This window comes from Microcaecilia unicolor, chromosome 6, assembly GCF_901765095.1.
Source record: "Microcaecilia unicolor chromosome 6, aMicUni1.1, whole genome shotgun sequence".
Taxonomy (NCBI): domain Eukaryota; kingdom Metazoa; phylum Chordata; class Amphibia; order Gymnophiona; family Siphonopidae; genus Microcaecilia; species Microcaecilia unicolor.
The window spans coordinates 44,736,346-44,751,255 of NC_044036.1; the positions used below are offsets into that span (position 1 = coordinate 44,736,346).

Consider the following 14,910-nt stretch of genomic DNA (forward strand, 5'->3'; position numbering starts at 1 on the left):
GGGGGGGTATGGGCCTGGGCCCGCCTGTCTGAAGTGCACTGCAGTACCCACCAAAACTGCTCCAGGGACCTGCATGCGCTGTCATGGACCTGAGTATGACATCTGAAGCTGGCATAGAGGCTGGCACAACATATTTTTAAAGATGTTTTTTTGAAGTTGGGAGGGGGTTAGTGACCACTGGGGGAGTAACGGGAGGTCATGCCCGATTCTCTCCGGTGGTTATCTGGTCATTTCGGGCACCTTTTTGTGCCTTAGTCATAATAAAAACAGGTCTGGGTGAAAACATGCATGTTTTCTTCAGGGAGATTCTTGTTTTTTTTTATTATGGGTCAAGGACGTCCAAGTGTTAGGCATGCCCAAGTCCCGCCTTCGCTATGCCTTTGACATGTCCCCTTGAACTTTGGCCGTCCTTGTGACGGAGTGCAGTTGGGGACGTCCTAAACTGGGTTTCAATTATACAGATTTGGACGTCGAAAGATGGATGTCCTTCTCTTTCAAAAATGAGCCCATTAGTCTGCAAAAACTGTCAAAATACCACAAACCCCTTTAATGCATTTTGCGATAGCCTGTTTTCCCCATGCTAATGCTGCACTGAACCCTTTAGTAAAAGATCCCTTTAGTTATTTATATATCATGAAAATCACAACCAGAACATGAAAATGTTGCAAATGTTATCTTTATTGATGGGCACCAACTGGCACTTAATTTGTGCTAATTGGTGCTTGATTGAAGTTGGGACGGATCTCCCCTGTGCGCTATTCTATAACTTGGCACCTAACATTTCCCGCGCACCATCCAAAAGGGGACATGTTCATGGGAGGGATATAGGCATGTCATGGGTGTTCCCAAAATTTAGGCGTCAACTTACAGAATAGTGCCAATCCACACCTAACTCTGGGCGCCAGATATACACCTGTTTCTATTAGGCATAAGCCTGGCATCCAAAGTTAGACGCAACCTGCTCACTTTGCCAGTATTCTATAAAGGTCAGGCACCTTTTAAAGAATAGCTCAGTGTGGATCTTTTCAGCACCTAACTTTCAGTGCTAAATATAGTCTGTAAGGATATTCAGCAGCACTATCAGGATAATATATCAGGACAATGCTGGAGCGGTCTATAAGGATATTCGTGGATGTATCAGGATAATGCTGATGTGGTCTGTGGAACTATCAGGAGAATACTGAGTTGGACTTTAAGGATATTAAGCGGCAGCATCAGGGTAAAGCTGAGGCAGTCTGTAAGGATATTCAGTGGAACTATCACGATAATGTTGAGGTGGTCTGTAAGGATGTTCAGTGGAATTATCACAATAATGTTGAGGTGGTCTGTAAGGATATTCAGTGGAACTATCAGGATAATGCCAAGGTGGTCTGTAAAGATATTCAGTGGAACTATCATGATACTGTTGAGGTGGTCTGTAAGGATGTTCAGTGGAATTATCACAATAATATTGAGGTGGTCTGTAAGGATATTCAGTGGAACTATCAGGATAATGCCAAGGTGGTCTGTAAAGATATTCAGTGGAACTATCATGATACTGTTGAGGTGGTCTGTAAGGATGTTCAGTGGAATTATCACAATAATGTTGAGGTGGTCTGTAAGGATATTCAGTGGAACTATCAGGATAATGCCGAGGTGGTCTATAAGGGTATTAAGCAGTACTATCAGTATAGTGCCGCTGAACATCAATGGACAGAGCTGCCTCAGGAAATTATCCTGATGACTGATGCCTTTATCTGCATTATTTCCTTTGACTATCAGGCCCAGAATCTTTATAATGAATAAAATAGATATTGTAGTCTGAATCCTTGACAAAATGAACAGTGAGAGAGATTTGCTGGAAGTGGACATTTTCCTTAGAACTTTCCAAAAGTCCTGCAAGGCCAAGAATCTAAAATATGGGGTTATCTACCCATTTCCCTCATAGTAGGCTTTAGATATTATAGGACAGGCTTTCTTAGGAATTTGTAGTACTTCTAATAAATATTTTTAAAAATAAGTTCAACAGCTTATAAAAATTAATTAAATTAAGGCTGCAGCTCCTAACCACATTTTCTAACAAGTTAATCATGAAAAACTAAATTCACTTTAGCCAAACAGCTGTTCCTATCTTTGACCAGTTTAACATTTTGTTTCACAACGTTCAGTCTTCTTTTACATGTACCAAGGGGTACATTTTGAACCAGTTCAGCCATTTTTAAGCTACTGACCGCTGCAGGCTGAAATGAGTCCGGATATTCAATGCCGAGCCATATCCAGCTTCCAGCATTGAATAACCGAATATATATGGTCACTGCAGGTTAACCAGGCACTAGCCAATATTCAGATTGGTGCTCGGTTAGCTCGGTGGAGAAAGTTAGGACAGCCTATAAGGTATATAAATATATTAAATTGAATCAACTACATAGAACATGTAGGAGCCCTTTTACAAAGCGTCGGTAAGCCCAATGCAGGCTTACCGCACATTATCCCAAAACTACCACCGGCCCAACGTGGCTACCAGCAGTAGTTCACGTTTGAGCATACGCCATTTCCAGTACTCCAGGGAAAGTTTTTATAGTGTGGTGCTAACCCAGCAGTAATCAGGCATTGCTGCGTGCTGCCTGGTTACCGCGAGAGCACAGTAGTCAAAAGTAGAGGCTGACAAAGGACGAATCACAACTGGAGATGTAAATCCAACAGTCTTTATTAATATTCTAAAAAGGTGGACCCAACACGGGCCTTGTTTCGACGCACGCAAGTGTCTGCATCAGGGGTTCAAACTGTAAGCTCTAAAACGGAGCACAGGATTGCAGTCCTGCTGAAGTTTAGAACTGCAGATCTTAAACAAATAATGTTATATTCGAAGCAAGCTGACCAGCTTCTTACAGTCACTGTTGGAGCTAAATTCTCTCTTTTTTGTCAATTTAGCTCCCACAGTGACTGTAAGAAGCTAGTCAGCTTACTTTGAATATAACGTTATTTGTTTAAGCTCTACAGTTCTAAACTTCAGCAGGATTGCGATCCTGTGCTCCTTTTTAGAGCTTACTGTTTGAACCCCTGATGCAGACGCTTGCGTGCGTCGAAACACGGCCCTTGTCAGATCTACCTTTTTAGAATATTAATAAAAACTGTTGGATTTACATCTCCAGTGGTGATTTGTCCTTTGTCAGTCTCTACTTTTGACTACTGTGTTTCCTCATCGTAGAGGTACTTCTCCTGTTGTGTACTTTGCGTTACTGCGGGAGCCCTTATCGCCATTGCTCCCTGCTGCATGGCCACACAATAAGAGTTATCTTACCACATGGCCATTGTTTTAGTGGCGCTTTGCCTGCTGCGATAAAAAAGGCCCCGGCACACGGGAAAAATGGACCCCGCTGCTACTGCAGGGCCCTTTTTCCCGCAGCTTAGTAAAAAGGACCCCATAATGCGTTAATCTGGAAAATATTTGCTATTTACCATTTAACCTAAAATACATTCATTTTCTATCTTGAAGAACCCATCAAAGGTCCTGACATCTTACAGCAACGAGTAGCTGGAGACAAGGTACACATTGAGTGGGAGGATATTCCTGTGTGTAAACAAAGAGGATTTATTACTAATTACACAATTTACCTGAGGAATGACAATGATTCTTACAATCATTATGGTAAGTAACTTATAAATTACTGCATCAAGTGCATGAATGTCACCTTAAAGACCTACTATGTCCTCATAAAGATGTTCATTGATCTTTAAGATTTTAGACTCTGTAAATGTTTTATAGCTAAGGCCTAGACCAGTGATTTTCCCAACGTTTTACTGTGACAGAACCCCTAAAATAGTTTTTCATACTACTAGCCGTTAAGCCCGTTAAAACGGGTGAGATTTCCAGCTACCCCTCCTCGCCGCCGCTCCCTCCCTCCTCCATGCCGGGCCCCCTGCACTGACCTGACAACGCCTCTCACCTCCGTGTGAAAGCGCTGCAGGCAGCAGCAGATCGCTCTGCTGCTGCCTGCAGCGCTTCCACACGGAGGTGAGAGGCGCCGTCAGGTCAGTGCAGGGGGCCCGATACGGAGGGGGGCGGGGGCGGGGATGGGGGGGAGGGTGGAGGTTGGTGCGCGCGATGTTCGTTTCCAGGCTCCAGCAGCAAGGTCCGACAGTCCGACTCCGTTTCCCTCTCTGTTCCACCCTCTGACGTCATCACGTCTTGACGCGAGGGCGGGACAGAGAGGGAAGTCTCTACTGCGCATTTGCAGGTGAGTCGGTCACTTGTCATTTATATCTTTGATACATATATGTTCATACAAACAGATTCTATAATCTAATTTCTTAAAGAACCCCTGAAGAGAGTTTGAGGAACCCAGTTTGGGAATCACTGGCCTGGATACTAGGAAGTTATTTAGAAGAAGAGCAAATCATAACAAAAATTATTAGTGCACTGAGAGAAAGCAGGTTCTGAAAATATTATTATTTCCTGTACAGTTTCGTAGTCCTCAGTTCTGCCAAAAATGCTCAGTTGTTAGAAGATATTTACTGTGATACTTCCATACAAGAACAGATAGAACTCTGTTCAGTCAAAGGTTGGGAGCAGAGTTTTGCAGGGACATCCGTGTGGCCGATTTTGTACGAATGATGCCAGCCAAGACGTTTCTGTTCCTGCTTTTCTGGCATTCATATTTTGGATGTTTTAATTTGGAAAATGGGTTTTATATTTAAATCTCTTTATTAAATTCAAATTTAAACAAAGATACACCTCTTTGAGTTGATACATCCATTTCAAACATCTAAATGAAACATATAAAGAACATTATTACAAAAATATTAGTCTTGAGAAATGGAATTATAGTCCACAAATAAAAAATGGGAGATTCAAGATGGTGTATAAGCCAAAGGAAGTTAGCATAACTAAGTAGGTTAAAGGAATACAAGCATCGGTTCCTAAATTTTTTCGGGATTCAACGTTTGGACTAAAGCCTGGTTCTTCTTCTTATCAAGGAAGGACCGCAATTGTTCAGGTTCAAAGAATATATATTTTTCCTCCTTGAACAGCAACATGCATTTACACGGAAATCGTAGCTGGAAAACCGCCCCAATAGCAAGAGATTCCTGTTTTTTTTCGCCTCTGCTGCATCCATCTTGCAGTATCTGGAAATATAGAGACCTTGCTTCCTTTAAAATCCGGGTGAATGTTTTTAAAATAAAGTCTCATTAAAGATTCTTTATCTTGTAAGAAAACAAATGTTACTATCAAGGTTGCTTTAGTCTCTGTATTATCCATTGATTGCTCCAGTAGGTTAGTTAAGTCCAGCTTCTCAGGTGAATTAACTTTAGAAATATCCTGTTGTGGGGTAGTTTTTATTTCCAGATAATGAATTTTTTGTAGTGGGGGTAAAGATTGTTCTGGGTATTTAAATACCTCTTTCAAGAATTTTGCAAACATATCCTTGGGAGTGACAAATTTAGACTTTGGAAAATTTAACAGTCTTACATTCAGGTTTCTTGATTGATTTTCAAGGTTCTCTAGTTTCCTATGAATTAATATTCGATCCCCTGAAGTTAAGGCTTGATGTTGAGAAATTTTTTCTATTTGTCCTTCCAAGTCAGTTTGCTTTCTCAACAGCCCTTCAGTTTGACTTTTTAAAGAATTTATCTGCGTTGCATTATTCAGGGAGACGGTAATAAATGAGGTACAAACCTTGTGAAGAGATTCCAGAGCCGTCCATATCGTCTCCAGTGAAACCTCTTGGGGTTTAACCAGGGGCTGCATCGCCAAAACACAAGAAGTAATTTCCTCTTGTGTAGTTGTTGATGGCGGTTCCTCCACGGTTTCCCCCACTGTTGTTCCGGGCATTCGCTGGGTTCCCTGAGCCAGCCCTAAGAGTGTATCAGGCGTCGCGATTACCCCGGGAGCGCACCTTCGGTGGTCAGAACAGCGCTTCCGGGTGCAAGCGGTGGCGTCGGGGTCAACGGTCCCAGCGGTCTCCTGAGCAGGGCTCTTCCTTTCCCCGCTAATAGAAACGCCCGCAGTTGGGGTGGAAACCAAAAATGCTGACAGAGACTGCTGCCCAGGCAAGGAAGGGATCTGCTTCGGGAGGGGTGGTCCCCTCGGCTTCCCTTTCCTTTTCGGCATGGTTCCAGTGGAAAAAGGTACATTGCAAAAGTAAACCTCGGGAGCGTCTTAGTCGCACGTCCTGCTAGGTCGCCATCTTGAATAAATGGGTTTTAATTTTGGGCGTTTTCAGTTCAAGAATGTTGTTCTCAAATATTTTCGAACAGGAAATCTCAATGTTTTTCCTGTTCAAAAATGGATGTGAGGTGGACTTTTTATTATTTTTTTTTAAATATTATGAGCAGGATGTTCCAATTCTGAACTGGGCGTTCTTTTGAAAATGCCCCTCCTTGTCAAATAACTAAGATGACAATTTTCAAAGCCACTTATGCCAGTAAATAGTGATTTATACATGTGTATTGGCTATATGAAAATTGCTCTATTTGAGTTCATCTATAGTGTGTGTTCTACAGAATACTGCCTATAATTTTAGCTGCATTTGGCGAAGCCATTCTTGGTGGCATATGTAGGTCAGTGGAGGAAGAGTTATGCACATGATTACGCTATAAAATATATATATGGGTCAGTGTGCTAAAAAATACTACCACTATACTACTAACTACTTATCTCACCTATATAGTGCTACTAGATGTACACAGCACTGTACACAAACAAATAAGAGAAAGTCTCTGCTCGACAGAACTTACAATCTAATCAAAACAAACAGGAAAAATATGGGATTAGGTAGTTTTATGACAATTATTAAAACAAACTTGGGTATTAAACAGGGGAATAAGGGGTTAAGGGTTAAAAGCAGCCTCAAAAAAGGTGGGCCTTTAGGTTAGATTTGAATAGGGACATCAGCAGAGCATGACCCCCCCCCCCCCCCCCCAAACTCAGGAAGTCTGTTCCAGGCATACGGTGCAAAAAAGAGTCTGGAGCTGGCAGTGGAGGAGAAGGGTAGAGATGAGAGTGACTTACCTGATGAATGGAGTTCCTGGGGAGGGGTGTATGGAGAGATACTGAGGAGCTGCAGAATAAATGCACTTGTAAGCCAGTAAGAGGAGTTTGAACCATATATGGAGATAATGGGGAAACTTCATGTTGAAATGCATTGGAAGCCACAATTTTTTTCTTTTGGTGGTGGTGGTTGGTGGGGGGGTTCTGAGTTTTATCATGGGAAGCCTCCCTTGCTGGAAGATTTTGCAAATTTGCAATTGTACATAGCCTGCTACCCACAAAAGTTTATTTTGCTGTGATACACATGTAAAGCAGCTAATGGATTTTGAAACATTGAAACACAGAAAAATGAAGGCACATAAAGACTATCCAGCTTATTTTCGAAGGAGATCGCCAGCCATCTTCCGACACAAATCGGGAGATGGCTGGCGATCTCCTGAAGTCGGCCAAATCGGTATAATCGAAAGTCAATTTTGGCCGGCTTCAACTGCTTTCCATCGCGGAGCCAGCCAAACTTCAAGGGAGCGTGTCGGTAGGGTAGTGGGGGCGGGACGGGGTGCCCACGAGATGGCCGGCTTCGCCCGATAATGGAAAAAAGAAAGCCGGCCTTGATGAGAATTTTGCCGGCTTTACTTGGTCCCTTTTTTTTCACGACCAAGCTTCAAAAAGGAGCCCAACTGACCAAATGACCACCAGAGGGAATCTGGGATGACCTCCTCTTACTCCCCCAGTGATCACCAACCCCCTCCTACCCAAAAAATTAAAAAAAAAACAAAACTATTTTTTTTCCTAGCCTCTATGCCAGCCTCAAATGTTTTCCTAGCCTCTATGCCAGCCTCAAATGTCATACCCAGCTCCATCACAGCAGTATGCAGGTCCCTGGAGCAGTTTTAGTGGGTGCTGTGTACTTCAGGCAGGTGGACCCAGGCCCATCCCCCCCCCCCCACCTGTTACACTTGTGGTGGTAAATGTTGAGCTCTCCAACCCCCCCCCCCAAAAAAACCCAGTGTACCCACATCTAGGTGCTCCCCCTTCATCCCTAAGGGCTATGGTAGTGGTGTACAGTTGTGGGGAGTGGGTTTTGGGGGGATTTGGGGGGCTCAGCAGACAAGGTAAGGGAGCTATACACCTGGGAGCTATTTTTGAAGTCCACTGTAGTGCCCCCTAGGGTGCCCGGTTGGTGTCCTGGCATGTGAGGGGGACCAGTGCACTACAAATGCTGCCCTCTCCCACAACCAAGTGGCTTGGATTTGGCCGGGTCTGAGATGGCCGGCTTCAGTTTCCATTATGGGCGAAAACCGAAGCCGGCCATCTCCAACCCGGTGATCTCAACATTCATGTCGAGATTTGGCTGGCCCCAACCGTATTATCAAAAAAAAAGATGGCCGGCCATCTTTTTCGAAAATACGGTTGGCTCCACCCATTTACGGAGCCTGCCCTGGAGATGGCTGCCCATAGAGATAGCCGGCCCCGTTCGATTATGCCCCTTCATATGGCCTATCCAGTCTGCCCATCCATGCCATCTACTATCCTTTCCTCTCCCTTAGAGATCCTTTGTATTGTCCCATGCTTTCTTGAATTTAGATACCGTTTTCATTTCCACCACTTCCACCAGGTCCACGCCCCCTGCTGTTCCCCAGGAGTTAAGTACATATTGATGCATGGATGACCAGTGGGTTTCCAGCATTTCAAGCGGACCCCTCGCTGCAGGATTTTGGTAGCATGTGATCTGCTTGTTAAGGAAGTGCAGTGAGTGCAGGCTGCTGACAGTGGGGGAAGATGCTGGATTGTTTCCATAGGCTGAGCTGGGATGTTGCCACTGGTCTTGAACAATATTTCCTCCGGGAGTTTCAGCCTTGTAAATGATGTTAATTCTCCACTTCTACTAGTAGCAAGAGCTGGCTTGTAATTAATCCTGCTCTTGATTTGTAATTGGAGATGCATTGAAGTGAAACAGTGGATTCTTAAATACCTGTAGGAGGGGGTTTATCCTACCCACCCTAAATAAAACAGTGCAAAACAATTTAAAAGTCGAATCTTCAGCTTCTGAGTTAACTTTGAGACACATCTGCTGAATTTTTGGCCAGTTTTGTGTAGTAAAATCATTCTGAATGCTATTGGTTCTGCTCACCAGAAAGTCCAGATCTTAATACTTTTTATAGGATATTGAGCATTCTTTAAGCATTTTTCTGTAGGTTCAGGTCCTGTCATGTTATCTGCAAGCTCCAGAAAGTTGTTCTTTCACTTATCTAGGACGCACTCTTGTGACTTTCTAATAATTGCTGTTGGCACTAGGTCGAGAAATCCAACATCTGGCTCACTTTTTGCCTTATTTATTTATTTACTTTTTGCTTTTTCATAAAATTGCCTTTGAATGAATGTGTGAGGCTTTTGTTTTTGCTTGTATTTGTATCGTTCAGCTGTGCTTAGGGGCATTTCGAGAATTAGCATCCAGAGCTGGTGCAAGGGTAGTGGGCACCCTAGTCTAACCTTTAGCCTTACCTCCCCTCTCAACTCAACTGTATTGTTTAGCCAGCCCTGTCCTCTCCTTACAGTGGCTCTTTCATTTGCCAGGCCGTGGGAGCAACTCAAAAAAAATTTAAAAATGTCCACCTCTCCTTTCATACATGCAGCTCGTCTGCATGTATGAAAGACATCTGTAGCATGCACAGAGCAGCCACGATTAGCGATGGGTTGTTGTGCGCATGCACAGCTCACCGACTGGATTCAACCCTATCGCATGCAAACGAGCTGATCGCAAAAGCAGCGACCAGCTCATTTGCAAGCGATTCGCTTTGAGAATCCCTCTGTATTTCCAAATCGGTAATTTTTACTGAGGTGGAGATAAAAAGCAATTCTTTACTGGGACCTTAGTGCATCTGGGCCTGAGTCAGTCATTTAGGAAGTTCTGAAGTTTGCAGAATTGAGGTCTAAAATTGAATGTACTATGATAAGACCCAGCAAAAGGCTAATTTAGGGAAGGATCTAAGGGAAATTGGCTATGAAACCAGTTATCATTCCCCTAAAACCTGTAACAATTAAGCATGCCTTGATGTCACACTACTGTCATGATGAAGGGTTAATATGATCATATAGATATAAAATGTCAACACAGTATAACATATATTATCACATTTTGGCACTGTAGCCATTAGAAGTGAGTACCACTGTATTTTATTTACTAAATATCCTTCATCACTCTTCATTTTCCCCTAATAAACTCCAGTATTTCATTTATTTGGCTTGGTAAACTTATAACCTTGTCATGGCTGTTACTGGCAAAATTCCCTGGACCTCAGCCCTAAAAAAGTGAAGCTTCTGGAAAAAATAGTAGTGAAAACACTGAAGGCAAAAACCCAAACACATATTTTATGGAAACTGGATAAATGTTGGTATATGTATTATGAATGATCTCAATTCGAATTCTGATATTTTAAAATCATTTTTTCATGAAGTTGTTGATGCATCAATGAAGTGGTGGATATTTGAGAATCTAAGTCCTGGCGTTGATTATGCTGTCTACATAACAGCTTCCACAGCAGCTGGAGAAGGGCCCCAGGGAACAATCAGAGTAATTAGACTTGGTAAGTCAGGGTTCCTCTTTCCATTTTTTTTTTCATAAACAGATTCAAGCATGGCATATTGAATTATTCTTACTCATGAATAAGACATTGATTGTCTTCTACACTAACAAACTAGGTGGACTTGGATATAGGCCTAACCTGACACTCGGTGCTTTTAGTACAGGGAGCAGTTTTTAAAATGTGGTGTTTGCTGTTTCTTTCAATATTTGGTTGGTGGGTACAAATACTTGGGGTGCAATACAACCAAGGAAAGTTTGTGTGGAGCTTTCAAAATGCAAGCTCTGTTCATACTTTCCTACCCTTTACCTAACCCTGTCCCTTTGCTGCCTTTTTTTTTCTCAACAACATGAATACTTCACTCATAGGTTCCCAGTAGCTAGTTCTTATAACTGCACAGTTCATTCATCAAATCATTTCAATATTATATTTATCTTAGTGACCTCAGTTGTGCACATTGCCAACTATTTGTTGTGGCAATGGGTCATGCACACAGATCTTCATCGGCTCACTGTACTACTAGATTATTTTTATAATTTTAACTTTGTTTATAACTCTATATTAGCTTTTTCATCAAATACTCATCTTGTTTAGAAGTATCAGACCCAGGGGTTGTTGTTAAGTGTCCGACATGCATGTTTCGCCCTTCCCTAGGGCTGTCTCAAGGACTGACCCCCTTTGCCGTCTTAGCGTCAGCTCTGCTTTATAGTTAAAGGGTTGTTCCCCCACAAAGTTGTAAGCAACTTCACCCATAGACCATTAATCAGTGAAAAAAAGCTTAGCAAACTGCCAAAATGCTATGTCATTGCACTTGCAGATACAGCATTTTGACCCCAGCTCCAGAAAGCAGATTAACAATCAAAATGTAACAAAGGAAGTACTTTCAGAGATTCCGATCCAATAGGATTCACCTATGAGCTTTTGTTGGGAAGTATAAAATCTAAGAACAGTAGGGGAGCCATGTCCTTCCTCCCCAAGAGGGGGTCCAGATAGAAGGGTTTTCCTCCACAAGGCAGTCCACCTAAGAAGGATGTAGATGAGGAGTGAGTGTGGAACCCCCCCACTCAGGGGCCCACCAGAGTTTTAACTCCCTGCTCAATGGACTAAAGTAAGGAGCAGGAGAAATAATAAAGCAGAGGCTCTCTATCTGTTAATCACCTGTACCCTGGATCCTGAAGGAAAAGACTGAAATATTCCCAATTTGTACTAAACTATTAAGAGAGGTCAATCTGATCAGACAGCTGTCTCTCTGAGGCCCCAAGTGTCTTAAGGCAGAAGGGGGCCCTTTTACAAAGGCACATTTTTTGGTGGCCTGTGGTAGTGTAGATGCGTGTATTGGACGCGTGCTGGATCATTTCTCCACTGCATCTGGAAAAAAGGGTTGGTTTTTGGGGGGGCCGGGAAATGGACGTGTGGCAAAAAGAAAAACAGCGTGTGTCTATTTATGGCCTAAGCCCTTAACGCCACCCATTGACTTAGCAGTAAAGGGCTCACGTGTTACTCGCGCGGTAACTGTCCAGCATGTGCCAACTGCCAATTACTGTTGGTAACGCCTCTTGCGGTAGAAAATAGAACATTATTTTCTGCTGCTGGTTTTTGGCGCACGCTAAACTCGGAATTACTGCCAGGCTAATGTGCTAGCCGGGCGGTAATGCCGATTTGATGCACGTTGCGTGCACATAGACCTTTACGCACCTTTGTAAAAGGGCCCCAATTCTTGTCACTAGGAAACTAGGTCATAAACCTTAATCAGAGAAGAGTTAAGATAAAAGCTACTGATATCTGTAAGTCCCAAACAGGGAAGGGATCAAAGGCTGAAGGCAGTAGAATTCCTGAGTGCTAACTTCTTGTTTCTCTTAGGGAATAATTCACTCAATCAGGGCAGTAGCATAGCTAGGACTGAATGGGCCTGGGGAGGAAAAAATTAAGATGGGCCCCCGTATGACACCTATGGAACTTAGCCTCCCAAAGTGCTTTGAAAATATGCCTCCAAATCTCCCAAGGTAGTGGGGATGGGAGGTAGGAGAGGAGGGGATAGAGAGAAGAGGAAACCAGAGCTCCAGTAAATAAACCCTGCAAAAAGCAAACACAATCCAGACCTATATAGAGTCTCAACAATCTGAATGGTTCTAAACACGAGTGTCTGTTGTTGGGGGTTAAATAATCCTCAAAATTATCAGTGTAAGTGCTTTCTCTGCTAAACGCTCAAAGAAGCTTAATTTTAATTATTTTTTTATTATAATAAACTTTGTTTGTCTCCCTGGTTTCCTTTTTCTACTTTTTTCTACCTTTTGTTGGTCCTCCCTTAATTCCTTTTGTTCTGTATTTTTTCATAGGGGACTTTTTCTCCTTTTTGTTTGTCTTAACTCTGTTAGCCTTTTATATAATGTCCACACTGTTCACAAGTATACTAGAATGGAATACGTTACTAATGCAAAGGCACTTCTTCTTTCTCTTGCTTTATTTTTCAGATCAGAATGCTAGAGTTTTTAATGATACAACAGTTTTGGTGGGAGTGGTCCTTGCTGCCCCTGTGCTTGTTTTCGTGGTTATGCTGGGGTCTAATCAAAGGATTCGCAAAAGGTATTGTTTTTTCTATTTTGTAAGCACTTCTGCTTTGCCCAAGGTGGTTTCTCTAGTTCATATGAATCATTTGGACTTTCTGCCTGGGTTTTGGGAAACAGAGTGTCACAGCAAGTTGGTGAGTCTGCATCAGTTGGATGTACAGTGGGCCTTGTGGACTTGTTTTGATGAGGACTAGAGATTTTCAGAAGTCAGATCATCTTTCCATGTTGTTTAGTGGGCCTAGGAAGGAGGAGAAGGCGTTTAAGATGACAGTAACCCAGAGGATTAATCAGGCAACTCTGACAGTGTTCCTGATGCACAAATGCAAAGTGGTTCATGGTTTGAGAGTGTCTAGGGTGCAAGTGTCTTCATGGGCAGAGCATAGTCTAGTACCACCGCAGAAGACCTGTAATGTAGCCATGTGTGTGTGTGTGGGGGGGGGGGGGGGGGGGGGGGGGGGGGGGGGGGGGTCCCCTGTGTGCCATTGCTAGTCATTATAGACTACAGAGTCAGATTTGGTAGGATACAGCTTTCAGGGGAGGCACATTACAGGCAGGTTTGTCAGGGTCCTGACCTCATTAGTCACTGCTTTGTTACTTCCCATGCATCTGGATTGGTCTGGAGGGATGAAGAGGAAGGTGAAGTAAGGTCTTACCAACTAATTTTCTTTCCTTGAGTACCTCCAGACCAGTCCAGAATCCAGCCCTTGGGGTTCACATCCTGCAGACCTGAAAACTGGCAACTAAGATTTAATGCTAAGAAATGTAGGGTCATACACTTGGGTTACAGTAATCCAAGGGAGTGGTACAGTATAGGGGGTGAAGTGCTTTTGTGTATGGAAGAAGAGCGGCACATGGGGGTGACTGTGTCCGAAGACCTTAAGGTGGCCAAGCAGGTAGAAAAAGCGATAGTCAAAGCCTGAAGGATGCTTGGGTGCATATGGAGAGGGATGACCAGCAGGAGAAAAGAGGTGATAGTGCCCTTGTATAAGTCTCTTGTGAGGCCCCATTTTGGAGTACTAAGTGTATTTCTAGAGACCACACCTACAGAAAGATATAAACAGGATGGAGTTGGTCCAGAGGGCGGCTACCAAACTGGTAAATGGTTTCTGTCATATAACATATGGGGACAGGCTCATGGACCTCAACATGTATACACTGGAAGAGAGGGGATATGAGAGATGTTTAAATACCTCAGTGGCGTAAATACACAGGAGGTGAGCTTTTTTCAAATGAAGGAAAACTCTGGAATGAGAGGGCATAGGATGAAGTTAAGAGGAAACAGGCTTAAGAAGAATCTAAGAAAATATTATTTCACAGAAAGGGTGGTGGATGCGTAGAATGGCCTCCCGGTGGAGGTCGTGGAAACGAAGACTATATCGGAATTTAAGAAAGTATGGGACAGGCACATGGGATCCATTAGGAAAAGGAGGAGCTAGTGGTTATTGAGGAAGGGGAGACTGGATGGGTCATTTGGTCCTTATCTGCCGTCAAAATTCTATGTTTCTATCTGCTCAAAGTAAAAATTCCCATGGTTTCCCTAGGATTACTTCTTCCCATGATCCAACTCAAAGACTGGCTTTGCTCTCTAGTCCTAAAAGAGACATACACCAATCTATTACATGTCTTTGATAGGGTGAACAAACATGTGGATAAAGGTGAGCTGGTCGATACTGTGTATCTGGATTTTCAAAAGGCATTTGACAAAATATCTAATGTAAGACTCCAGAGGAAATTGGAGAGTCATGGGATAGGAGGTAGTGTTCTATTGTGGATTAAAAACTGGTTAAAAGAT

The 14,910-nt window shown here is 43.1% G+C and overlaps 1 protein-coding gene across 1 annotated transcript in view; it reads left to right on the plus strand.

The window, feature by feature from the left end:
• IL23R (interleukin 23 receptor) overlaps window positions 1–14,910 on the plus strand; it is a 109,974-nt gene that overhangs the window by 74,584 nt on the left and 20,480 nt on the right. The window contains exons 12-14 of the mRNA XM_030206678.1: window positions 3,476–3,628; window positions 10,426–10,554; window positions 13,023–13,134. Of these exons, the coding sequence (XP_030062538.1) occupies window positions 3,476–3,628; window positions 10,426–10,554; window positions 13,023–13,134 (394 nt within the window). The remainder of the gene's footprint in view (window positions 1–3,475; window positions 3,629–10,425; window positions 10,555–13,022; window positions 13,135–14,910) is intronic.